The following is a 25,221-nucleotide window of genomic DNA, read 5'->3' as shown; positions in this document are numbered from 1 at the left end:
AGTTTACCAACTCACAAAGGGAGTCAGGAGTTTTTCAATAGAATTAGTAGCAAGCACTTTAACAAAAAGAATCCCTATATACTTGTTTTTGGCGGCTGCAAGAAATGGGGAGGCTAATGAAAGACTAGTTAATTCTACAGTTAATCTTAGGGGAAACAGAATCCCCAGAGATAGAATAGTTGAAAGGAGAAGAAAGCAGACTGAATTTCCTTCCAAGGAAAGAAAAGAGCTTGAGGAGTTGCCCTGGCTTTGAGGCCATTTGCGAGGTTATCCGAGGCTGCCCTTGGTGCGTGTCGCACTTTTTTTGTGTGGGCTAGAACAAGAAATTAGATGTAGCCTTGACTGTAAAGGAGCTTGTCTCTATTGGGGAAAATATATAAGAAAACAACTCTTTATAACCTAAAGACTGTTGTGAGAGTGCGGAGGAGAGAGCTGTTAGCTCCTATAATGGAAAGTTCATATTTTAGCTGAGCCTGGAAAGATAAGCTTTCACTTGGGAAGTGTTAAAGAAAAAAAATTCAATGACAGTCATTAAAGTACAGTAAGGAAGACTTTATTCAAGGTTGGGGGGTGCGGGTATTGTGAGAAGTCATCATTTCCACCCTTTTGTCCCTTACCTCCTAGTACATTACCAAATCATGTCAGTTTTACCTTCAAATGTATCATAAGTCTACCAATTTCTTTCCAACTTTATTGCTACTAGCCTAGTCCAACCTGTAGTTATTTTTTATATGAGCTACTGCTTTGGCCTTTGGCCTTCTAATAGGTCTTGTGTTCATTCCTGCCCATCACCCCCAGAACCCCAAGCAACCCATTCTTCACGTTGTAGGCCAGGTGATTTAAAACATATATTGGGTTGGCCAAAAATTTCCTTTGGTTTTTAAGTAAAAAGACATTTTTCATTTTCACCAAGAACTTTACTGAACAATGTGTTCACCTCCACTACCTTCTGCCATTTTTCAGGTAACTTCATAATTCCATCTTCCCAAAACTTTTTATCTTTTTGAGCAAAGAACTGTTCCAGGTGCCTTTTACAGTCTTCCAGGGAATCAAAATTTTTTCCATTAAGAGACTTTTCTGAAGACTGAAATAAATGGAAATCCGTAGGTGCAATGTCTAGTGACTATGGCAGATGCATCAGGACTTCCCAGCCAAGCTGTAACAGTTTTTGCCTGGTCATCAAAGAAACATGTGGTCTTGCATTATCCTGATGCAAGATTATGGGTTTTCTGTTGACTAATTCCGGATGCTTTTCATAGAGTGCTGCTTTCAGTTGGTGTAATTGGGAGCAGTACTTGTTGGAATGAATCGTTTGGTTTTGCGGAAGGAGCTCATAGTAGAGGACTCCCTTCCAATCCCACCATATACACAACATCACCTTCTTTGGATGAAGACCGGCCTTTGGTGTGGTTGGTGGTGGTTCATTTCGCTTGCCCCACGATCTCTTCCGTTCCACATTATTGTACAGTATCCACTTTTTTTTTTTTTTTTTTACGGTATGCGGGCCTCTCACTGTTGTGGCCTCTCCCGTTGCGGAGCACAGGCTCCGGACGCGCAGGCTCAGCGGCCATGGCTCACGGGCCCAGCCTCTCCGCGGCATGTGGGATCCTCCCGGACCGGGGCACGAACCCGTGTCCCTTGCATCGGCAGGCACACTCTTAACCACTGTGCCACCAGGGAAGCCCCCAGTATCCACTTTTCATTGCCCATCATAATTTGCTTTAAAAACGGAATGTTTTCGTTACGTTATCGCATGCGGCAAGATGGTCAAGAAGGTTTTTTCCGCTTAACTTATGTGGAACCCAGACATCAAAGCGATTAACATAACCAAGCTGGTGCAAATGATTTTCAGCGCTTGATTTGGATATTTTGAGTATGTCAGCCATCTCCCGCGTGGTATAATGTTGATTGTTCTCAGTGTCTCGATTTGATTGCTGTCAAGTTCAGCTGGTCTACCCGACCATGGAGCATTGTCCACCGAGAAATCTCCAGCATGAAACTTCACAGACCACTTTTGATACGTTCCATCAATCACGGCACCTTCTCCATACACTGCACAAATCTTATTTTTTGAGTTTCAGTTGCGTTTTTACCTTTCTTGAAATAATAAAGCATGATATGCCGAAAATGTTGCTTTTTTTCCTTCCATCTTCAGTATTAAAATCGCTACACAAAAATTCACCAATTTTGATAATTTTTTTTAAATGCATGCTGATATGAGAGCTGTCACAATACAGTCTAACAGAATTGTTTTGAATGAATTTAAAGACAACTAAGCGCTACTAGAGCCATCTTACGGAAAAAACCGAACGAACTTTTTGACCAACCCAATATGTATAAATTGAATCATGATATTCCCTTCCATAAAACCTTCTAGTGGTTCTAATTGCACACAATATACTGGTCAGGATTTTTAACATGGCCTTCAAGACACTGAATAATTGGGCTCTCCTCTCATCCATCTAGAGACAGTAACAGCAATAATAGCAACAAAAAACAGAACCCTATAACATTAATATTTCTTTACTGTATTGCCAGGAATAGTTCTTAGAGCTTTATACAATAATAGATTTAATACTTTCAGCAATCCTAGGCTGAATAGCCTTTCTAAGGCTAGACATCTATTTATGTGGTGGAGCAAGGACTTCAAGTCAGCTAGTACATCAGCTCGGGCTCCAGAGCCCAAGCTCTTAAGCATTATACTCTGATGAATTACACAGTACCCTCACCCCAGACATACACACACACTGTTGTCTTTTCGCCTTTCCATCAATCCAGACTTTACCTTCCCAGGGTGCTCTTGTATGCTGTTTTCTTTCTGGAACATACTGCTTTTCATTTTTCAGCTTTTCATTCCTGGTCATCTTTTGGATATCAGTTTGAAAGTCACTTTCTCGGAGGGAGATAGGGGCTTTAGCTGATACTCTTCAGTCTCAACTAGGGCTGTTCTGTTATTTTCGTCAGAGACTTGCATTCCCTTTTCTTTTTTGGTTAGCACCTACAACTTGTGATACAGTAAACTCCCATGATGAAGTAGTAAGTAATTCTAAAAAATTCAAATCACATAAAAATGGCATTCTTGTGAGTTTAATAAAACGACCCGAGTCAGTCTTTGTGGAGGAGGAAGTTCGTGTGTGGAATGGGTTCCAGGATTCAGAATAAGTTATCCAAGTCAGTCTGAGGTCAGACTTTGGTGGTTTGGTGCCACCTGCTGGTAGCTGTGTAGTCCAGTGACTGCTGTGGGAGATGGGAGCCAATTCCCAGTTAAAATTTATCAGAATTCATGTATTCATGAAGTTTTACTTTATTCTATTTGTGTTTATTGTTTAGTCTTTCCACTCAATGCTTCATAAGTCCAGAGACCATATGCATTGTGTTTACTGGTATTGCTCAAAGCCAGGCACCAAGTAGGTTTTGAATAACGTATTTGTTGAATGAGTGAGTGAATCAGAAAACATCATGAACCGGAACAGAATTTCAGAAATTTTGTATTTTATTTAGAAACTGACAAGTAATGTAGTTTAACTGGAGATAAGGCTTTGTAGAGGCATATGGTTGAGAAAAGTGAGCCTAGAAAGATAGAGTGGAACCAGATTTTGGTGGCCTTTGAATTAAATAGTTAGGAACTGTGTGAAACATGATCTGGAGAAGATGAGAAGTGAAAAGGACATTTATTTATTTATTTATTTATTTATTTATTTATTTTATTTTATTTTTTTGCGGTATGCGGGCCTCTCACTGTTGTGGCCTCCCCCGTTGCGGAGCACAGGCTCCGGACGCGCAGGCTCCGGACGCGCAGGCTCAGCGGCCATGGCTCACGGGCCCAGCCGCTCCGCGGCATATGGGATCCTCCCAGACCGGGGCACGAACCCGTATCCCCTGCATCGGCAGGCGGACTCTCAACCACTTGCGCCACCAGGGAGGCCCAAGGACATTTATTTTAAGCAACTAGAGCATACTAAAATAATAGAAATAGAAGGTCTGGCTTCCAAAATACTAAGTTGGGGGGTAGGTTAGGGAGTAAACTAAACTTTCAACCAATCTAACAGAAAGGCAACAAAGAGCAGAAAAAAACTATGGAAATACAAATCATAAATCAAGACAGTAGGGACTTCCCTGGTGGCTCGGTGGTTAAGAATCTGCCTGCCAATGCAGGGGACGCGGGTTTGAGCCCTGGTCCGGGAAGATCCCACATGCTGAGGAGCAACTAAGCCCGTGTGCCACAACTACTGAGCCTGTGCTCTAGAGCCCGCGAGCCACAACTACTGAAGCCCACGCACCTAGAGCCTGTGCTCTGCAACAGGAGAAGCCACCGCAATGAGAAGTCCGCGCACCGCAACGAAGAGTAGTCCCCGCTTGCTGCAACTAGAGAAAGCGCACGTGCAGCAGTGAAGACCCAACGCAGCCATAAATAAATAAATAAATAAATAAATAAAACATTTATTTAAAAAATCAAGACTGTAGAAATAGTCCAAAACATCAATTATATTAAAATTACCAATTGTGATCTTAACACGAGTCTGTGCTGTTTTTAACAGACACACAAAACAAAATTAAATTAAAAGAATGGAAAAATATATTTATCAGAGAAATACCAGATAAATCTGCTGTAATAAAGTAGAATTCAGGGTGCCGATCTTTAATTGGGACAAAGAGAGGCTCTTCAAACTGCTAAAAGGAACAGTCCAGAAAATATAATCATCATAAACTTATATGCATCTAACAACATTGCCTTGAAATATCATTTAAAGTAAAAACTTCCAGGAATTCCCTGGCTGTCCAGTGGTTAGGACTCTGCGCTTCCACTGCAGGAAGATCCACTAAGATACCGTAAGCCACATGGTGCGGCTAAGTAAGTAAGTAAGTAAATAAATAAATAAATAAAGTAAAAACTTTCAGAATTGCAAGGCGAAGTGGACATGTCTACAAAACTGGGACTTCAAAACACCTCTGTTGGGAAACACTAGTCTGCCATCTCCATGGTCTGCTGGCTTTCTGAATAAAGTCATATTCCTTGCCTCAAAAAAAAAAGAAAAAAAAAACTGTCAAAGTTGAAAAATCAGGCAGACACAAAATTTAAAATGACATCAAAGAATTGAACCACAGGATTAACAAGTTTTATAAGCCGGAGATCTATAGAACACTGTAGTTAACTGAATAAAATACAAGTTTGTACATTTTCTTTTCCCATTTATATACAGGTCAGCTTTTAACTGTGTACTATGTCATAGAAGAATCTCAACAATGTCTGGAAAATCAGTGTCATTCAAAATATACTGTTTCATCATAATGCAACAAAGTTAGAAATCAACAATGAAAAGACAACCAAAACACTTACAATTTTGGCAACTAAAAACTCACAAATTGGAAATTCCCTGGTGGTCCAGTGGTTAGGACTCGGTGATTTCACTGCCGTGGGCTGTGGACCTGGGTTCAACCCCTGGTCAGGGAACTAAGATCCCGCAAGCCGTGCAGTGTGGCCAAAATAAAAATAAAATAATAAAAACTCACTAATTAGGGCTTCCCTGGTGGCGTAGTGGTTGAGAGTCTGCCTGCTGATGCAGGGGACACAGGTTCGTGCCCTGGTCCAGGAAGATGCCACATGCCACGGAGCGGCTGGGCCTGTGAGCCATGGCCGCTGAGCCTGCGCGTCCGGAGCCTGTGCTCTGCAACGGGAGAGGCCACAACAGTGAGAGGCCCGCGTACCGCAAAAAAACCCCCCCAGAAAACAAAAAAATACCCCTCACTAATTAATGGATGAAAGAGGAAATGAAATTTATAAAATATTTGTAGCTAAATAACAGAGCACTGCATGCAAAAATTTTAGATGTGCCTTAAGCAGAACTCACTGAAAATATATATATTTTTTTTTGGCAGTACGCGGGCTTCTCACTGTTGTGGCCTCTCCCGTTGCGGAGCACAGGCTCCAGACGCACAGGCTCAGCGGCCATGGCTCACGGGCCCAGCCGCTCCGCGGCATGTGGGATCTTCCCAGACAGGGGCACGAACCTGTGTCCCCTGCATCGGGAAAGATTGATAAAATGAGTATCTGCTCAACTCTAGATGTTAATAAAGGACCAACAGAATCCAAATTGAGTAGAAGAAATACTAAGTCTATATTAATTAAATAGAAAATAGAACAGAATAGATTATTAATACCATAAAATTAATAAAAATGGATGAATCTCTATAAAGACAGATCAAGGAAAAATGAGTACTATTAAAAACAAAAATATGACCAACAGAATAGAGAGTTTAAAAACCATAAGAAAATACTATAAACAACCTATTGCCAGAAAATTTGAAAACCTACAAAGTGAGCAACTAAAAAAATACATATATATATATGTATATATATATAAATTACAGCTAACTCAAGAGGAAATAGAAAACCTAGGCAAATCAATAACCATTTAAGGTCTTTAATTTTACATATGCATTCCCTCATTCAAATAAAATCTCAGACCCAGTTCTATTTCTAAAATTTCAAGGGATGCATAATCCCTATCATGTACAAACTGTCATAGAAAACAGTAGAAGAGGGAAAGCTTTTCAACTCATTTTATGAAGCTAGTATAACCTTAACCTTAACACTGATCTAGTATAGAAAAAGAAAATTTCTTGCAGAATTTATGTATGATCATAGCTACAAATGTTCTAAATTAAGAATAACAAATTAGGACTTCCCTGGTTGCGCAGTGGTTAAGAATCCGCCTGGCAATGCAGGGGACATGGGTTCGAGCCGTGGTCCAGGAGGATCCCACATGCCACGGAGCAGCTAAGCCCGTGTGCCACAACTACTGAGCGTGCGCTCTAGAGCCTGTGAGCCAGAACTACTGAGCCCACGTGCTGCAGCTAGTGAGGCCTGCGTGCCTAGAGCCCGTGCTCCACAACGAGAGAAGCCACCGCAATGAGAAGTCTGCGCACCGCAACGAAGAGCAGCCCCCACTCACCACAACTAGAGAGAACCTGCGCACAGCAACGAAGACCCAATGCAGCCAAAAAATAAATATATTTTTTTAAAAAAATAGAAAAATAAAGTAAGTTATTTCATGGATGGAAAAGCGTTAAAAAAAAGAGCAAATCAAATCCAGCACTCATTAAAAAATACGTAATGACTAAATGCATACTAGAAAGGCAAGGAAGGCTAAATATTAGAAAATTTATTAATGTAATTTACCATATGAATAGATTAAAGGAGAAAGCCCATATTATCATCTCAGTAGATGCAAAGACATTTGCTAAAATTCGTCATCTTCTGAAGATAAAGACTCTTAATCTGGGCTTCCCTGGTGGCTCAGTGGTTAAGAATCTGCCTGCCAGTTCAGGGGACACGGGTTTGAGCCCTGGTCCCGGAAGATCCCACATGCCGCGGAGCAGCTAAGCGCATGCGCCATGACTACTGAGCCTGCGCTCTAGAGCCCGCGAGCCACAACTACTGAGCCCATGTGCCACGACTACTGAAGCCCGTGCGCCTAGAGCCTGTGCTCCAGAACAAGAGAAGCCACTGCAACGAGCAGCCCGCGCAGCACAACAAAGAGTAGCCCCCCGATCGCCGCAACTAGAGAAAGCCTGCGCACAGCAACGAAGACCCAAGGCAGCACCCCCCCCGAAAAAGACTCAGTCTGGATTGGGACTTGATAAGGGATATATATTAAAAATCTATAGCAAATTTCATAATTAATGGGGAAACTATTCCATTTACCATGTTTATTAACTAGCGTTATACTGGCAGGCCTAGCAAATGCAAATAAGGCAAGAAAAATAAATAAAAGACAAAGATCAGAAGGGAACAAACAACAGAAACACTGTTATTTGCGAGGTTTACACACAAAATTTAAAAGAGCGTATAGACTTTAAAACTACTTAGAAGGTTCATCAGTGTTGCTGTATACAAGACTAGTAATCAGAAAATGAAATGAAAAACATCCCATTCATAATAGTTTTTAAAACTTAATTAGGTATCTGGGAATAAATCTAACAATAATATGCAATACCTATAAAAATAAGAATTTTGCTTTATGGAGGGACATAAATAAATGAAGAGATACACAACTTCCTTAAGAGGAAATAGAAAACCTAAAGAGACCAAAACCATTTCATTGACTTTATTCTTTAACCCACAAACACATGGAAAACTGGATATGGTAAAGCTGTTAATTCTTCCCCTATTAATCTATAAATTCAATATAGTTCCAGTCAAAATTTCAAGAGGACTTGTTGGTGGAATTTGACAAACTCTTAGGTAGAGGTCCAAAAATAATCTAGATAATTCTGCAAAAGAACAAAGTGTGTGGTACTTGCCCTCCTATTCATAAAGAATGATTCTAAAACTGTACAGTATTTTAAAATGTGTTATTGGCCCACAGATGAATAGTTGAGTAGGATAGACTAGAGAGCCCAGAGAGAGTAAGCATGTATTTATGCCTAGTATATAATAGACACGGATTTATAGAAAGGAAGAACTATTCGGTAGATTATATTAGGATAGCTAGTTTTTTATAAAGAGAAAAGTAAAGCTAGAGCCCTGTTTCATACCCTCTTTTATTTATTTTTTCAATTGATTTATTTATTCTTCTTTATCTTTTTTATTTATATAGAAATCCAATCTCCCTCCCTCATAAGCATAATATTTAATTTGATTAATAGGTACTTTTTTAGTGTATTAAGTGTATATATTTTGTTGTATAAATTTAAAGTTTATAGAAATGGTACTATGTATCTTACTCTGTTTCCTACTTTTTTTTAGTAAATACTATTCTTAATATCCATGCATGTTGCTTTGTATGTATATAATCTGTTGCTTCTGACTGCTGCATAATGCTCCCTGATTGACATCCACCACATTTTACTCTCCTGTTTGTGGTTGTCTGTGGATCAGCTGGGAGCTTATTGGTCTAGGATGGCCTCAGCTGAGGCAACTCAGCCCTCCTCCTCTCCAGTCTCCAGTCACCTTCTTTCTTTTTTATTCCTTACGATGTTCGTCAAGAACTCCAGCATGTTTAAGAATAGTTATATTAATTGGCATTCCTGGTTATTATTTTTTTTTTGGTTGTGGATTTTCTCTTAAAATTTTTTTTTAATTAGAAATTTTTTTAATGAGGTATAGTTGATTTATAATATTATATGTTTCACAACATAGTGATTCACAATTTTTTGTTTTTTTGGCTGCATTGGGTCTTCGTTGCTGTGCTCAGGCTTTAGTTGTGGTGAGGGGGGCTACTCTTCGTTGTGGTGCGCAGGCTTCTCATTGCGGTGGCTTCTCTTGTTGTGGAGCATGGGCTCTAGTCACGTGGGCTTCGGTAGTTGCAGCACATGGGCTCAGTAGTTGCAGCACATGGGCTCAGTAGTTGCAGCATGCGGGCTCAGTAGCGGCACATGGGCTCAGTAGTTGTGGCACACGGGCTTAGTTGCTCTGTGGCATGTGGGATCTTCCCAGACCAGGGATCGAACCCGTGTCCCTTGCATTGGCAGGTGGATTCTTAACTACTGTGCCACCAGGGAAGTCCCGTGATTCACAATTATTAAAGGTTATACTCTTATTTATAGTCATTATAAATGATTGGCTATATTTCCTATGCTTGATAATATATCCTTGTAGCTTATTTATCTTATACATAGTAGTTTGTACCTGTTAATCCCCTACTCCTGTCTTGCCCCTCCCCCTTCCCACTCCCCACTGGTATGTTTTCTGTATCTGTGAGTCTGTTTCTTTTTTGTTATATTCACTAGTTTAATTTTTTTAGATTCCTTATATAAGTGATATTATACAGTATTTTTCTTTCTCTGACTTATTCCACCAAGTATAATACCCTCCAAGTCCATCCATGTTGTTGCAAATGGCAAAATTTCATTCTTTTTTTATGGCTGAGTAGTATTCCATTGTGTGTGTGTGTGTGCGTGTGTGTGTGCGCACATAAACACACCACATCTTCTTTATCCATTCATCTGTTAATGGACACTTTGGCTGCTTCTGCATCTTGGGTGTTGTAAATAATGCTGCTTTGAACATTGGGGAGTATATATCTTTTTTAATTAATGTTTTTGTTTTCTTTGAATATATACCCAAGAGTGGGATTGCTGGATCATACGGTAGTTCTATTTTTAGTTTTTTGAGGAACCTCCATACTATTTTCCACAGTGGCTGCACCAGTTTACATTCCCATTGGCAGTCCTGTTTTTTTCCTAATCTTGAAGGGACTGTATCTGAAGTTTCAACTTGAAGTTTAATGTTTGTTGTAAGTTTTAGTATATAACATGTACCGGGTTAAGGAATTTCCGTGTAGTCCTTTGGTTTTGTTTTTGTGTTAGTTATACATGGAATCCTGTCAGATACTTTTTCAGCATTCTTTGATAAGTCATGATTTTTCTTCTGGAATATATTAATGTGATCAATTAATTAATGAATTCTCAGGCATTGAATTTTCCTTGCGTTTGAGGATACATGTTACTCATCATTTTGCTCTGTTTTGCTTTAAGTTAAGGACCTTTCATAAGTAATATGGAACTATAATTTCTTTTCTTGTATTGTCCTTATCTAATCTTGGAATCAAGATTACACTAGGCTCATAAAATAATCTAGGTTGCTTTCACTTTTTTTTCCTCCTATTTTCTGTAACAATTTCTGTAAGATAAGAATTAATTTAAAAATTTGCTAGAATTTGCCTAAAAGGACATTTAAGCCTGTAATTTTTTTTTTTGTAGAGAGGAGGTTTTGGGCTACATTTTCATTTCTTTGCTACTTACTATTCTATTCAGTTTTTTCTTTTTATAGTTTATACATCTTCTTTATACAGTCCATCCAGATTTCAACTTTATTAGTGTATAATTGTTCATAATACTGATTTATTATTTTTATATGTATTGTATCTGTGGTTATTTCTCCCCTTTTGTTCTGTATCTTATTTGTACCTTCTTTTCTTGGTTATCCTTGCAGAGGTCTATCTATTTTATTAATCTTTCTAAAGTCAACTTATGGTTTTGTGAATCTTTTCTAGTTTTAAAAATTATTGCTCTCTATTTCATTTTTCCTGCTCTATTATTTCTTTCCTTCTTTTTTCTTTGGGTTTGTTCTGTTGATTTTTCCATTTTTATCAACTGAATGTTTAGCTTATATATTTTTAAACCTTTTCATTTCCTGGCATCTGAGTACTGTTTTAGCTGTGTCACATATAGTTTGACATGTTGTATTTTTATTGTAATTCATTTCTAAATATTTCTCATTTCCTTTATGATTTCCTTTTTATTCCATGGGCTATTTAACATACACTGTAAGGGAAAGCACATATTAACTTGGCTGGATCAAAACTTAAAATTTTTGTAGGATAGAGGATACCGTAGACCAACCAAAGTAAAAGTCAAACAACAGGCTGACAGAAGATAGTTGGAACACATATCTGAATTATTGTCTAGTGTATGTTAACATTCTACAGATAAGTAAGACAAAAAAAGTGTCATAGAAAAATGACAAAGGATATGAATAGGAAATTCATAGGGGAAATGTTAATGGCCAATAAGTATATGAAAAAAATATTTATCCTCAGCACTTACTAAGTACACGCAAATTAATACAACAGTGAAAAATTTCCTGCCGTCCAACAGATGGCAAACATTTTTTAAAGTTTGATTATATCTTGTATTGACAAGAATGTAAGAAAAATGGGAGCACTAACACATCACTAGTGGGATTTTAGACCTACATAGCTACTTTGGAAAGAGTAACATATAAATTTAAAATGCACTTATTCTATGACCTAAAAATTCTCTCTGTAGGTGTATACTGTGGAGAGACTCTAGCATACATGCTTAAGAAAAAATAGATAAGAATTTTTTGCAGCATTGTTTATAAAAGTGAAAAATGGAAACAACTTTATTTGCCTATCAGTAGATAAGTTTTTGAACAAAATGGGGTGTATGTATGCACTGGGATAATTTGAAGTATGTAAAAAGCAAAGCTATATTTACTTATACCAACATGGATAGAATATGAATCTTGAATGAAAAAATTTTAGAATGGCATATATAGTATGTCATTTATGTACCCAAAGCATGCAAAGTAATACTGTATGTCATTCTGGGATACATGCACACACAGACATGCATAAATGTACACAGATGTGAAAACATAGACTGGAAGAATATACACAAAACTCATGATAGTGGTTTCTTTGGAGAGATAGAATGGTGAATGAGGACTGGGGGTAGTTCTCAAAGGTGTTATTATCTCCACATGTAATGTGTTATTTCTTAGGGAAAAACAGCACCTTAACGTATAGATGACAAAATGATAACAGTTGTTTGTTCTGGATGCGGGGGTCATGACTGTTTGTTATATATATATATTTTTGGTAATTTCACATACATTTAAAATCCTCCTCAAAAATTGTACAAGAGATAACTTCCTAAACAAGGAACACAGATGACTCAAGATTTCTAGCTTGGGATGAAGGTGATGTTATTGATAGAGGAAACAAAGGAGATTTGAAGATAAAAGACCTTTAGGTGCCAGTGGGTTATCCAAATAAAGACGTTTACCGTACAATTGGAAATTAGAATGTAGCACTAAAAAAAATAATAATGAGTCAAGCCTAGAGATGCTGATTTTTGAGTCAGTTCAGAAATCATATATATTGAAAGCCCTGGTGGTGAATGGATACTAACTACCATTCTTGAGAGAGTGGAGAATGAAGAGAGAAAGTGGCTAAGGCTCATGCTTTGGAAGAACAGTCACATTTGAAGGTTGTGCCCAAGTAGGCGAAGTCAATGGAAAAAAAACAAATAGGAAAAAAACAAAGCCAGACTCCTTTCTTTTATATTAACTATCTTTTGCTGATTAACAAATCATCCCAAATTTAGCAGTTTAAGACAATAAACATTATATCAATATTACATAGTTTTTGAGATTAAGGATTGGGGATTGGCTTACTTGCATGGTTCGTAACTCAGGATGTTTCATGAAGCTGGAATCATCTGAAGGCTTGATTAGGGCTGGAGGGTTTGTGTCCTAGAGAGTTCAGTCACATGACTGTTGGCAGGATGCCATTGTTCCTTGCCTAATGGGCAGTTGGCTTCCTCTGAGTGACCCAAAGCAAGAGATCAAGCAGACAGTTTCTGAAGTCACACACCATCACTTCAGCTCTATTCTCTTTGTTAGAAGTGTCATTAAGTTCAGCCTACAGTCAAAGGGAGAGAGGGGAATTAGATTCCACCTCTTGAAGGGAGGAATATAAAAGAATTTTCAGAAAAGAAAATCAGTAGGTACTAAATGCATCATAGCAGATACACAGGCCTTGTTACTTTGTTGCTTGGGGAGTGTTTGAGAGGAAGGGCTCTAGAGTTCGAGTTCGTGGGTTCAAATCCTGGCTCTGCTCCTGAACACTCTGACCTTCGTCAAGATTCCTCATCTGTGATATGAGCACAATAGTAATATCTATTACAGGAATGTAGAGAGGAATAAGTGAAAAAAATGAAGGTAAAGCACTTATCTTGGTGGCTTTTATTTCAATAAGAGTTAGCTGTTATTTACCTACTAGATCACAGCAATAACTTTGATGTAGAGTCTGCCTTTCTGTAATGTTATTAGCAGAATATGCTCTAAGGTATCCACCAGGCTAACCTACCTAGTCTTATTCAATTTTTAAAATTCTGCTTGTTAGTACTTGAGAAAATTCTGCTTAACCTTGAAGACTTGAGAAATGCCGATGTGTGTGTGTGAATGTGTGTATATATACACACATACACATGTTATGTACACATATATTCACATATACTACATGGCTTGAATCATATTGTGTGGAAGAAATGCATATACAGTAAGTCCCCTATATACGAACCTTCAAGTTGCGAACTTTCAAAAATGCGAACATGCATTGCATCAGTGTCAGACGTGAGTGAAATTGCAGCTTGCCCTCTGATTGTGTTAGTTGGGTACCTAGGCTAACTTTGTTGGACTTACAAACAAATTGGACTTACAAACGCGCTTTCGGAATGGAACTCATTTGTATGTAGGGGACATACTGTATATTTTAATCCTGCCACATTTATATTTTTAATATTTTACCATGTTAAAAATTCTTCAAACATGTTTTTATTAAAACAATCCATTGCATTTTTTGATTATTTCCTCAGGCTAGGCCCCGGAAATGAAATTCCTAGATCAGTATATATTGATATTTACCTCTTTAAGACTCTTGATATATAATGCTCATTGCTTTCTTGAAAGTTTGTACCAGTTTATATTTCCAGCAGCAGCCTCACCTTGCTTGCTAGTCCTGGTATAGTATTACTGGTCTCTAAAAAGTATTGGTGGCTTTTGAAAGCCTAGTTATAGTAGCAAGACAGAATTGCATTAAACCCCAGGGAATTGTGTTTTTATAAGAGCTTTAAATATATAGGAATATTTTCCAGCCTTTCTGCATTAATTTCTATTTATATATATATATACACACCTATGCATAAATACTATATATGTGTATATACTAACTGTGAAGTATTATGCAGGAATAGATACAGCTGCTGTTCACTTGGAACTTAAAATATAAGGCTGACATGAGTCCATATAATTAAGATGTACCAAGAGTGAAATACACAGACACACACCATTATCTTTCTTTAAAAGCTAACCCTCAAGAAGCAAAGAGTGAGGTAAAAGTTATGTCAGGCTTCAAACTGACTCCCACAGTGAGAAGAGTGTTTCTTTTTGAGCCAAGTCAAGCTGTCGCCTCCAGAAGAAACACACCTTTGGCTTACATTACTCTCTTCCTTTCTAAATACACGAATATCTATGATTGATAAGAGTGGAAATTCAGATTTGCTATCAATTTCAGTGTTCTGCCTAAAGCTAGCAGTTAGCCCCTGAGCATGCCTCATCATCCTCTCACCTGGAAACTGTCTCAGTTTATGATGCTGCCGGTCAATGGATGATCCTTAGTTTAAATTGACTAGAAATAAAAAATAAAAGCTACCAGTCATGCAGTTTCTTTTGTCTAATAGGTGGCAAGTTTACCTAACACAAGGAAGAGATCCCTGTTTGGTTTCAGGGGGGCTGTACTTTGGAAATGGCGTCTGGGTTCTTTTTTGGGAAGGTGGGGATCATGGTGGTAGGGCTAGGGGAAAGGCCCCAAAGAATAAATGAGTATTTAGAAGAAATGAAAAAAGCAAAGTCACGGGCTGTGGAATCAACTCTGAAGATGCACATGTTGGGCAAACATTTGTAAAACGATATAGTATTTATATTACCCCTGGAAAACATTTTTTTCTCTAGTTATCATCACAGTTCATTCAATTTAAGTCATAAAAATTACACCTTATTTAAAATTTGTAACGACCAAATCTTTTTTTGTGTTTATTCAGCAAATAACTTTTTGAACACTTATTCTGTAGGAGGCACTGTTTTACGTTGTGTAGAGAAACAACTATAGACAACCTTTTGTTTCAGTTTTTTTTATATTATGAAATTTTGAACCCAGGGAAGCATTTTTTGTGTTTGTTTCAATGAAGCTTCATATGGGTCATTTTATAGGCTTGGTTTCCTGTGTTGTCAGTAAGTCTATAGTCACTAAACGGCAATCTAGCTCCCGCGTCTACTGTATTTAATATGTACGTTATTTGTAATAAGGTTAGTTTTATCAAAAAGATCTTTAAAAGTAGATGATGATATAAGTGAATACGTTCGTTTGTTTCCGAGCGAACCAAATAGTCAACTGGGGGAGGATAATCTAATCTCTCAGAGGTTGGCATGTTCTGTTTGCTAATAAACACCTGTCTAGTGTGCTTTTCCATACCTCTGTAGAGGGAAGAGGGCGAAGTCGGTCCCTGAGAGTGGTTGGAAGCCCCTTACTTTGTACCAGGAAAGCCTTGGTAATATTTTGTAGGTATGACTTTTGGGGTTGGTATGCCTGTTTTACAGAGCAGCGCTTTCAAGTGAACGGCTTACACGCAGCCTACGCTTTGACACGGCCCAACAAGTTAATTAATTAGCCACCTTTCCGTCCAGCTGCGGGACTGGGCATTAGAACTCTTCCAGAAAGAAAATTTGATTAATGGCTCTCTTCTAGCGTGGGGACGACTGCAGACTTCTCTTCCGCAGAGCGTGAAACGTGCGTCTTCCTGCCGAGGGGCCTCGTCCCAGCCGCGGCCCCTCGGACGACTCCCTGCCTCAGGTGTCCTCCGCGCCACGGGCCGCGGCCGCTCTCTGGGGCGGGCGTCCGGGACTTCCTGTCTGGGCGCGGGGCGGAAGGATCGCGTTGCCAGCCGAGGCGGCCGCCGCCGCCGCCCCTGCCGTTAGGTGGTGGGGTTTCTCAGCCCGGCGGCGGGAGGCGGGCCGGCCTCGGCTTCCTGTCGGAGGACGCGCAAGGATCCGGGCGTCGGAGTGTGTGCGAGTGCGTGAGTGTGTGTCGGCCGCACGGCGTGTGTCTCCGGCCGCGGGTTCCGCCTCCTCCCCTGCCGCCGCTGCTCACGGTGTAAGTCAATGTGAAGCAGCAGCTCCAGCCCCGGGATAAACATGGCGACGTCTCTGCATGAGGGACCCACGAACCAGCTGGATCTGCTCATCCGGGCTGGTAAGGACAGGGGAACTTTCCTCCCGTGCATCGGTGCAGCAGGAGAGGGGGTGCACAGGGGGCGGGGTGGCTCCCCTGTGGCGGTCAGTGCAGGGGGTCCGGTGTCCCCTTCGGTAACCGGGGCGGCCGGGGGAAAGGGGGGTTGTGAATGAAGTAATGGAGGCGACGAATCAGGAAGTGATCACCTTGGAGAGTAACCTGCCTCAAATCCGGCGCTGTCGCTTCAGGGTGGGTTTGTGGAGCAGCGGCGGCGGCTGCCGGGCGAAGCGCTGGCAGCGGGTGCCGGGCAGCCGAGCCGCAGTTAAGTTGGGGACTCGGGGGCGGACGAGTTGTGCGCTTCACCCCAGTTGCTGAGGAACCAGGAAGTGAGTGAGGCTGTTGTCTCCCGGCTGCGCCTGCCACGCTGTCTGGCCGCAGAGGCCGCTGCTGCCCGCGGTCGGGGGCGGCGGGCTTCTCCGGTGGACGCTCGCCACCCCCGCCCCGTTCTCCTTTCAGACTTGGTCCGCAAGTCCTGGACTTCCGCGCGGACGAGGCAGCGCCGGGCCACGTCCGGTAGACCGATACCCGCCAAAAAATTGCTCTGACCCTCCTCCTCACATCCCCACCTTGTGCGGGCTCGGGAGTAACGGTTCTCGAGAGGGTCCCTTAATAACGTGGAGCGGCCTGGGGGGGGTGTTTCTCTCGGGGGCCCGCCTCCCTTTCCTGGTTCAGTGGGCGGCTGTGGAGAAGTAGGCTTATGCCCCTTGCCTCGTGGGTGGGTTTTTCAGGGGGGAGGATGGGAAAGACACGGAGTATGTTTTGTACCCCTGCACTGGAGCGTTGGGGCGTCAGAGAAGAACGTTTATTTTTGTAAACAGCGGGTGAAGGTGGAGGAGCGGGGCGGGCGGGAGGGAGTCTTGGCCCCAGGGAAGTCTCCTCACGGAATTGCCCCCTTTCCCCCTCCCCCCCAAGCCTCCCACCACAGCGGAAGCGCCTCGGAGAGGACAGAACGGCCGGGATTGACAGGCCTCGGGTTCCAATCCGCTCGCCGCGATGTTCCGAATAAGAGCGTTGGTTTCTGGGGGCGGGACTCCTGGCCCGCGCTGGGCCAATGAAGATTGGGCGGGAGTGAAGCTGACAATGTTCGCATGGAATTGGAGGGAAGAGGAGTGTAAACACGGAAGTGGCCGCGGCGGTGGGGGATGTGCGGCGCCACTGCTGCAGCGGAAGGGCACGGACTTAAGTTACATAGAGAAGGCGGCTTTACTTAATAGCAGACAGCGCAGCGAGGGCCCTGAGTCGGCGTAGCGGAGCTTGAGTACGGTTTACCTACTGCAGTGAGCGTCAGTGTTCCTTTCCCTGGCTTCTCTTTCATATCGCCATCGATGGGAATTGGAAGATGGGGAAGAGTCACCGACGAGGATTGCTGTAAAGGATCTTATCGGCTGTTTTCCATCCACTGTTTTTAGGTTGGGGAGTTAGTCGTTTGGTTGGTGAAACTCTTGTGATTCAGTTCGTTTGGGAGAAATCATAAACTTACATGTACCCTTAACAGAACTTAATCTGTAAAATAGAACGCTGCACGGTCCCAAAGAAAAAAATCAGTTTACTGAGTAGTGATTAAAATGCATTTGACAGTTACTTTCTGATTAGAGCAAGAACTTAAATATTAAGGAAAAGGAGGCAAAGCACAATGAGAACTTGGTCTCTTTGTGTACGTTCAGTCCATTAATACTGTATGAATTAAGGGATGGAATTTTTGGCTTTATATTATTGGTACTAACAATACTTTATGGATTGTTTGGGTCAGTAGTGCTGAACATGGACCTTTCCGGAAATGTTCCCAGTGGTTGTGAGAACCTTAGAATACTCCACGCAGTTAGAATTTTGTAAAGGTAAAGGTAAGAGGGCTTAATTTTGGCAAGAGAAGGTATTTTTGTCATAAGCTTTTGGAATTATCGTCACAACTGAACGTTACCTGTAGATATTTTGCTTGGAGTGGATACATATACACAGTTTAACATATAGACAGTCTACAGTTCAAAAATACAAAAGTTTTATCTTCTTTTGATAAGGTTTTTTTTTAAAGTTAAATGTTGTTTTCCAGTTCTGCATTTCCTTAGTACATAGAAACCTTACAGTTGAAATTTCCTTTGTGATTATAATATTCTGTAAAGAATACATATTACATATAATTGTTTTCAAATTATTTTCTCAGTCATGTTTGTGTAATCTGAAGTCCCTTTATAAACCCTATTTTAGAAGGAAATTTGAGACAGGTTTGCTGATTTATCCAGGGTTTATTCAGTGAGTTAAAAGTGGAGGAGGAAAGGTGGCCCAGAAAATGAAGAATCATGGATCTAAATTTTTATTGCTGCCAATTTCCAATGATGCTGGGAGGGTAATGTTTGTAAGGTTTGTATTTGTATATGGACTTAATGGTATCTTTTCATTCCCTTGAGGGAAGTCATCAAGTGTTAGACATAATTCTTGCTCATGAAGATTTAGTCTAATTGAGGAGACAGATGAAAATCTGTATAATATATAAATGTTAATATAACTGCAGGGATTGCTGTATGGGTTCCTGGTAAGTGTAGAATGCTATTAAGGAAAACTTCTAGAGGAGATAAGCTTTAACTTGAATATTGTTAGCATAACTGTTGTTTCTAAATAAGTATAAAGCACTTAGAATTACCATTACTGTTAGACGTTAAGATGCTAGAGGATATAGTTTTGCTTTTATTTTCCTCCCTTCAGAGACTTAACTATCAACTTCAGCTATCAGCTTTCGCTTTAGTTATCAACATGTATGTTGTCAGAGGCATTTGAATAAAGAATGAAATACATAAGCTTATTTACTAAAAATCACTTTCGTTTTCACATATAAAATATTTTGTGTGGTAAAGACTTGACATACTTTATAAAACTTTCACTGGCAACATGGTGTCGGAGAAAGAGCCTTGAGAGAGCCTTGACCCTGAAGTCAGGAGATAAGGATCTTCATCTAGCTGTCACTAAACTAGCTCTTTAAGGCTTCGTTTTCTGTAAGAGAACAGCATTGACTACGTGGTCCCTAATAACTTTTAAAACTCTGAAACTATAGGTGGCTCAGAAATATTTAATGGAAAGCGAAGGTTCTCTTTTTGCTTGGATTTCTTTACATTACACTCTATGAGTGAATTTGTCTGTAAGGTCGTTATGTAATGGGGAGGTGTTAATTTCTTTTGCCAATCTTTGGACCAAATTGGAGCTTGAGGCCATGTCTGTACGTTGAATAAGACTATGATATAGTTTATTTAGTAAATTAAGCTCATTTCTAGTCTGCAGGAAAATATGAATGTTACTTTATTAATACTTAGCGAAAGCGTTGTGTACATGTGGTCTGACTTTTCTGGAAGATTTTCAATTTAAAATATTCTGCCTTCTTATTCTCAAGTGTACATTCCTTGACTTTTTTCTTCCTTTTTTTGAGAAATTGAAAATTGAGAAAGTGGAGAATTTGAGAATTGAGAAATAGGGTAACTCTTAGGAAAGAAGTATTGTTCTACTTTAACATGGTTATTGAATGGAAGGGAGAAATTCTTCTGGAAATGCAGCCTTAAGTATTTTTACGGACAGCACAAATCTGTCTAGTTTGTTAAAATTCATCATGAAATTTGAACTTGAAAATCTGATTTACTGTAAACTGCAATATCTAGTGTCAATCTTGAAAAGAACATCAATTTGAAAAAAAAATTTATCAGGCTATGAAAAGATGAAGCATGTGTTGAAATAAAGTTGGAAGAATGGCATAAATTTTTTAAAACTTTATTTGAAAATGTGTTTAAGAAATTACTCTTTAGAATTCATTGCAGCATTAGTACTAAAATTCATACAGAAATTGAGTTAAAGAGTAACATCAGTGTGTAAAGAGTCATTCAGGGTAATCCAACATCAGTTTCCTTTAGGGACAAATTTAATTGGTAGAGAGGCAGGCAGGAGAGTGTTTTTGATTTATGAAGAGTTAAAAAAAATCATTCATGTGTAAGTCGACAAAGTACTGTTGTACTTATGGAAATGGAATCATAATTGTTCATCTACACACTGATTTTATGTTTAGAAGCTAAAACTTACAGAAACATGAGGATGGAATTTAGGTGTTGTTGATTACATTTGATAATAAATTACAGCTGCAGTTCTTTAATACTAAAATCTCTGGTATGGGGGATTCTGGGAGTTCCCCAGACTCTTTCAGGGGGTCCGTGAAGTCAGATTGGTTTCATGGTAACACTAAGACATTATTTGCCTTTTCACTTTCACAAGTGTTCACAGAAGTTTTCTAGAGGCTACATGGCTTGATAGAACAGATCGGATGAAAAAGCAAGTATGAGAATCCAACTGTTTTCTACCATGTATTAAAAAGATTTGCAAAAATGTAAAATAAAGCTACTCTCTAAATTTTTCTTTGTTTTAGAAAAGTTATTTTTCATAAACATATTACTTAAAGTTTTCTTAGTTTTAATTTCAAATAGGATAAGTATCTAAACAGGACTTACATAAGCAGAATCTTTGTGGTCCTCAGTAATCTGAGTGTAAAAGGGTCCTTTGACCAGAAAAGTTTGAGAATAGCTGAATTACAGTTTTATTTAGTCTATACTTTTCAGTACCATAGCCACTAGCCTCATGTGGTGATTGAGTATTTGAAATGTGGGTGATTCACCAAATTTTTAATTTAATTTAAACATAAAAACTGAAGCAGTGGAAAACTTCTTTACATGTAAACCTCTTTTACATGTTGAAATGCCAGTGTTTTGGATATATACTGGGTTAAATGAAAGGTATTAATTTCCCCTTCTGCTTATTTTCTTAACGTGGCTCCTGGACCTTTAAAAATTACACGTGGCTCTCGTTATATTTTTATCAGACAGCGCTACTGTAGAAAATGATTTTATTCTCTTTCCCTTTTTAACCTGATAATGCAGCTGTATAGATTAGAAAAGTCAAAGGGGAACGGATACAGATGGAGTGCCCCAGACCTTTACCTTTCTGTTTGTTTGTGTTCTTCACTCGCCTATTAACTGTTTCAGTCCTGGGGCGTTAGAGAATAAGCTGTGGTGAGTCAGGTGTGGTAGCTGCGTGATGCCCTTGTAAATATTAGTTTATGGTCTTGCTTGTAGGGGAATACTACTATCACCTAATGAAGTGTTTTCTAGTTTTTTCCTATTGCTCTCAAATTAAATTGCTGTTAATTTTTATTTTTGACTTTTAAGAACGTTGTTATGAACTAGATCCATTGCCAGCATTCTCTTCTGCAAAGCTGAGAGGTATGTCTCTTGTCAGACTTAATTACCAAGTTTGGTATTTAGTAACAGCTGTCGAGTGAGTCTGGAATAGTCTCCATACAAACACCAGTTGATTAGAAAGCTAGAAATGGAACAATAAGACTCGTAACCAATGGTAAAGGAGGGCATAAGCAAATTTAATTTTTGACACTGATTAAAATTAAAGTAGTTTGGAAATTTATTTGGTATATTTATTTCTTCAAGGAATATTGACCAGCAGTGCCACTGACTAGGGGCAACTAGAAGTTGATACCTGCCAGATTACTTTTAGCTGCATTGTTTCTATTTTTCAAATGAGTTGCTTATTTTTTTAAACTCCCATAAATTTCATACGCAGGCCTAGAAAGACACCAGAAAATCAAGTTTTAAATAAGAGATAAATAAGGAATTTTCAGCCCTCACTTGTAAGTTTGCTTACTTTGATGGCACAACAATGTTATATTCATATTTATCCTTAGGAATTGTGCTGAATTTTAGTTTAAATTGTATTTGAATTATTGATCTGAATAAAATAGTATTGAAAAGTTTTTAAAAATTATGGAAACTTGAATAGGAAAAGTATTTCTTAAATTTCTGTTACCAAAAACTGCTTGTTGACTTATGTCAACAAAAGAAAAGTAAAAAGAGATAGAGCTCACTTTTAACAAATTGGGTTAAGTATTCTTGGAAACTGTCAAATTATTTTGCATCTTTATTTTGTTTTGAAATATTTTACTTCCATTTATGTTTTTGATACTCTGAACTATTCGTATAAGCTTCACGAGGCCAGAGATCTGTTCACACTTGTATCTCAGGTTTATAGCACAGGGTAAAACCCTTAACAATCTTTTGTTGACTGTACATAGAGTATTGGATCTGATTGATAGTTCATAGAGAATTTATGCATTTTTAAAAATATAGTCTCATCCTAAATTTAAAGTATAAATGAGTTAATTTTCTGCTTAAATTTGTGTGGATTCTATTTGTTTTACTCTGAATATAAAATATTTCAGGGAAACAGTATTTTGAACTTAGGGGGAAAGGGGAGGTTGAGGTCGGAAATAATAGCAAGAAAATTTTCACTGACATAACTAACATGAAATCATAGTTTTGAAAACATACCTCAAACTGCACAAGAGCTCAGGGCAGCATAATATATAGCTGTTGGTAAATTTCATTTTGTTTATAACTTAAAACATTAAAATATCTGGTAAAATTCTATTGCTGTATTATTATCAAATACTCAAAGCTCTTACTTTAATATGGTAGAGTTTTTAGGGTGTGTCTTAATACAATTACATAAGGAATTAGTTTACCCAGGATGGTTTATTAATAGCACCTAAGACAACAGCTAAATTGCAACACAAGCAGACTTTAAAGAGAATGAAGTTCCTAGAATAAACTTTTAAAAACCTGAGAATCTGCTTCCCAAGGTTCTTTAGTGCACGTGAGTACTGCAGGGGGAGGTACTTTGAAAAAAATACTTGAGAATGGTAATATATTTTATACTCACTAATAGTAAATTTCTTAAAGTTGAGCTAGAAGGACTGATTGAATCCTGTGCTTCAGTGAAGCTGCAGATAAGAGTAAGCAGGGTCACCTAAAGATAGACTGACTTAGAGGTTTGGCTGCCTCTCTGGAACTGTTTAGCTTTGAGCAGATTTCCATAAATGGAAAGAGCAACTGGAGAGACCCGGTACCTTGGTTGAGAGTGTGGATGTCGTGCAGCAGGTGGTGAAGCGGTCACTGGATTTTCTGTGAACGCTCTCCAGATGGCCGGTGTGGAAGGCCGAGGCCTTAGCACTCGGTGAATTTTGAGACTAAGTGGAAAAGTTGTTTTCAATTAAAAGTTTACTGGAAACAATTTTAAAAGATTCATATCTTTAGTGTTGTAGAACTTGTAAATTTATAATATGGCTTTATGAAATTTGTATAAATATTTTCTTTTAGTCCTTTAGAGGACATCTTGAGAAAAATTTATCAAATTAGAGACTGTTAACATATTCATGTTTCAGAACCTCTTACCAAGCAGAATATTTCAAGTCAGGATGTGAAATTAATTATATCATTAGGATAATGAGTTTGTGCTTGAATTGCTATTTTTCCTGTAAGGTCTATGGGTTGTCCTTAACTTCAAAACATGAAAGAAACACTTGCATGCCTCCTTTATGAAAGGTCTGTTAGGAACCATAACAGATGTAAATGAATTAAGATAGCCCTCCCTGATCTCACGGAGCTTAAATGGTGATAAGAAATTATCACCATTTATTGAATTCTTATCTATATGTGAGATATTTTACATGTTTTTTAAGGGAATCACTGCATTTAATTCTCACAACTGTATGAGGTAAGTAATATTCCTGTTTGGTGAAAGAGGAAACTGAGCCTTACAAGAAGTTAAATTGCTGGCCTAAGGTAACAGAAATTCTAAGTGGTAGAGACTAGAGCCCAAGCTTTCGGGCCTGGAAAACCAAACCACTGCTGTACACTTTACTGTTTCACAAATAATTTAATCAGCAAAGCATAAAGTAAGTGTTAGAAGAGAGTTACAAGAGGTGGTAGAACTAGAAAAGGCTTCATGGAGAGGAAAAAAAAACATAGGCGCTCTCTCTCTCTCTCTTTTTTTTCTTTCTTTCTTTCTAAATTTCTTGGGTAAAACCCAGCAAAGTCCAGAGAGATCTTGAAGAAGAAAGCAGTTACTGTGAAGAAAATTCCCAAGTTCTCTGGTGCACTCACTAGGAGGGTCTGTAAGAATTGAACTAATTGATTAAACTAATTTAGAAATACGAGTTCCTGACTGATTCTGCTAGGTGCTTACTTAGTAGCAGTATATTAAAATTACAATTGACCTCATAGAACTGTTAATCTACAACCATTCTCCCTCCCCTACCCCGCAAGTTAGTTTTGGCCTAAAATTGATACAGGGTTCAAATTTCAAGGGTCTTTGTTTTCCTTTGGATAAGATTCAGAAATTTCTAATCAATCTCAGTAGTTGCTTTATAGTCAACATTCATTTTACAAAGTATAGATACTAGGTTGTTTTGGTTTTAAAATTATTTCTGTAAGTAATTTATATGGGCTAATATGTATTAATGACTCATTTAGAGTTATTAACGTGAGAGTTTAATAACGTGTTCAGTGCATTTTTATTGAGTAGAACTTATTTTCCCCCCAGTGGAAGCATCAGTTCATAGCAGTAATGCACACTGTACAGATAAGACAATTGAAGCTGCTGAAGCCCTGCTTCATATGGAATCTCCTACCTGCTTGAGAGATTCAAGAAGTCCTGGTATGTGAACTGTTCTTTTTTATATTAAACATATCACATCACTTTATGTATCTAGAAAGAAAGTTTTTGTTTTTGTCTTTGGTAATCCAAGGGG

At 38.9% G+C, this 25,221-nt stretch overlaps 1 protein-coding gene across 11 annotated transcripts in view; it reads left to right on the top strand.

The window, feature by feature from the left end:
- ELF2 (E74 like ETS transcription factor 2) overlaps positions 1-25,221 on the top strand; it is an 89,474-nt gene that overhangs the window by 52,554 nt on the left and 11,699 nt on the right. For 6 of the 11 annotated variants that reach the window (XM_060106117.1, XM_060106147.1, XM_060106127.1 and 3 more), the window contains one exon: positions 25,014-25,127. In XM_060106117.1, coding sequence (XP_059962100.1) covers positions 25,014-25,127 — 114 coding nt within the window. Of the gene's footprint in view, positions 1-16,236; positions 16,560-17,604; positions 18,008-25,013; positions 25,128-25,221 lie in introns of those variants that run through there. The other 5 variants (XM_060106165.1, XM_060106157.1, XM_060106184.1 and 2 more) reach the window with 3 other exon arrangements.

The sequence above is a fragment of the Mesoplodon densirostris genome, chromosome 1 (assembly GCF_025265405.1).
Source record: "Mesoplodon densirostris isolate mMesDen1 chromosome 1, mMesDen1 primary haplotype, whole genome shotgun sequence".
Classification (NCBI taxonomy): domain Eukaryota; kingdom Metazoa; phylum Chordata; class Mammalia; order Artiodactyla; family Ziphiidae; genus Mesoplodon; species Mesoplodon densirostris.
This window is presented reverse-complemented; position numbering and strand designations above follow the sequence as displayed.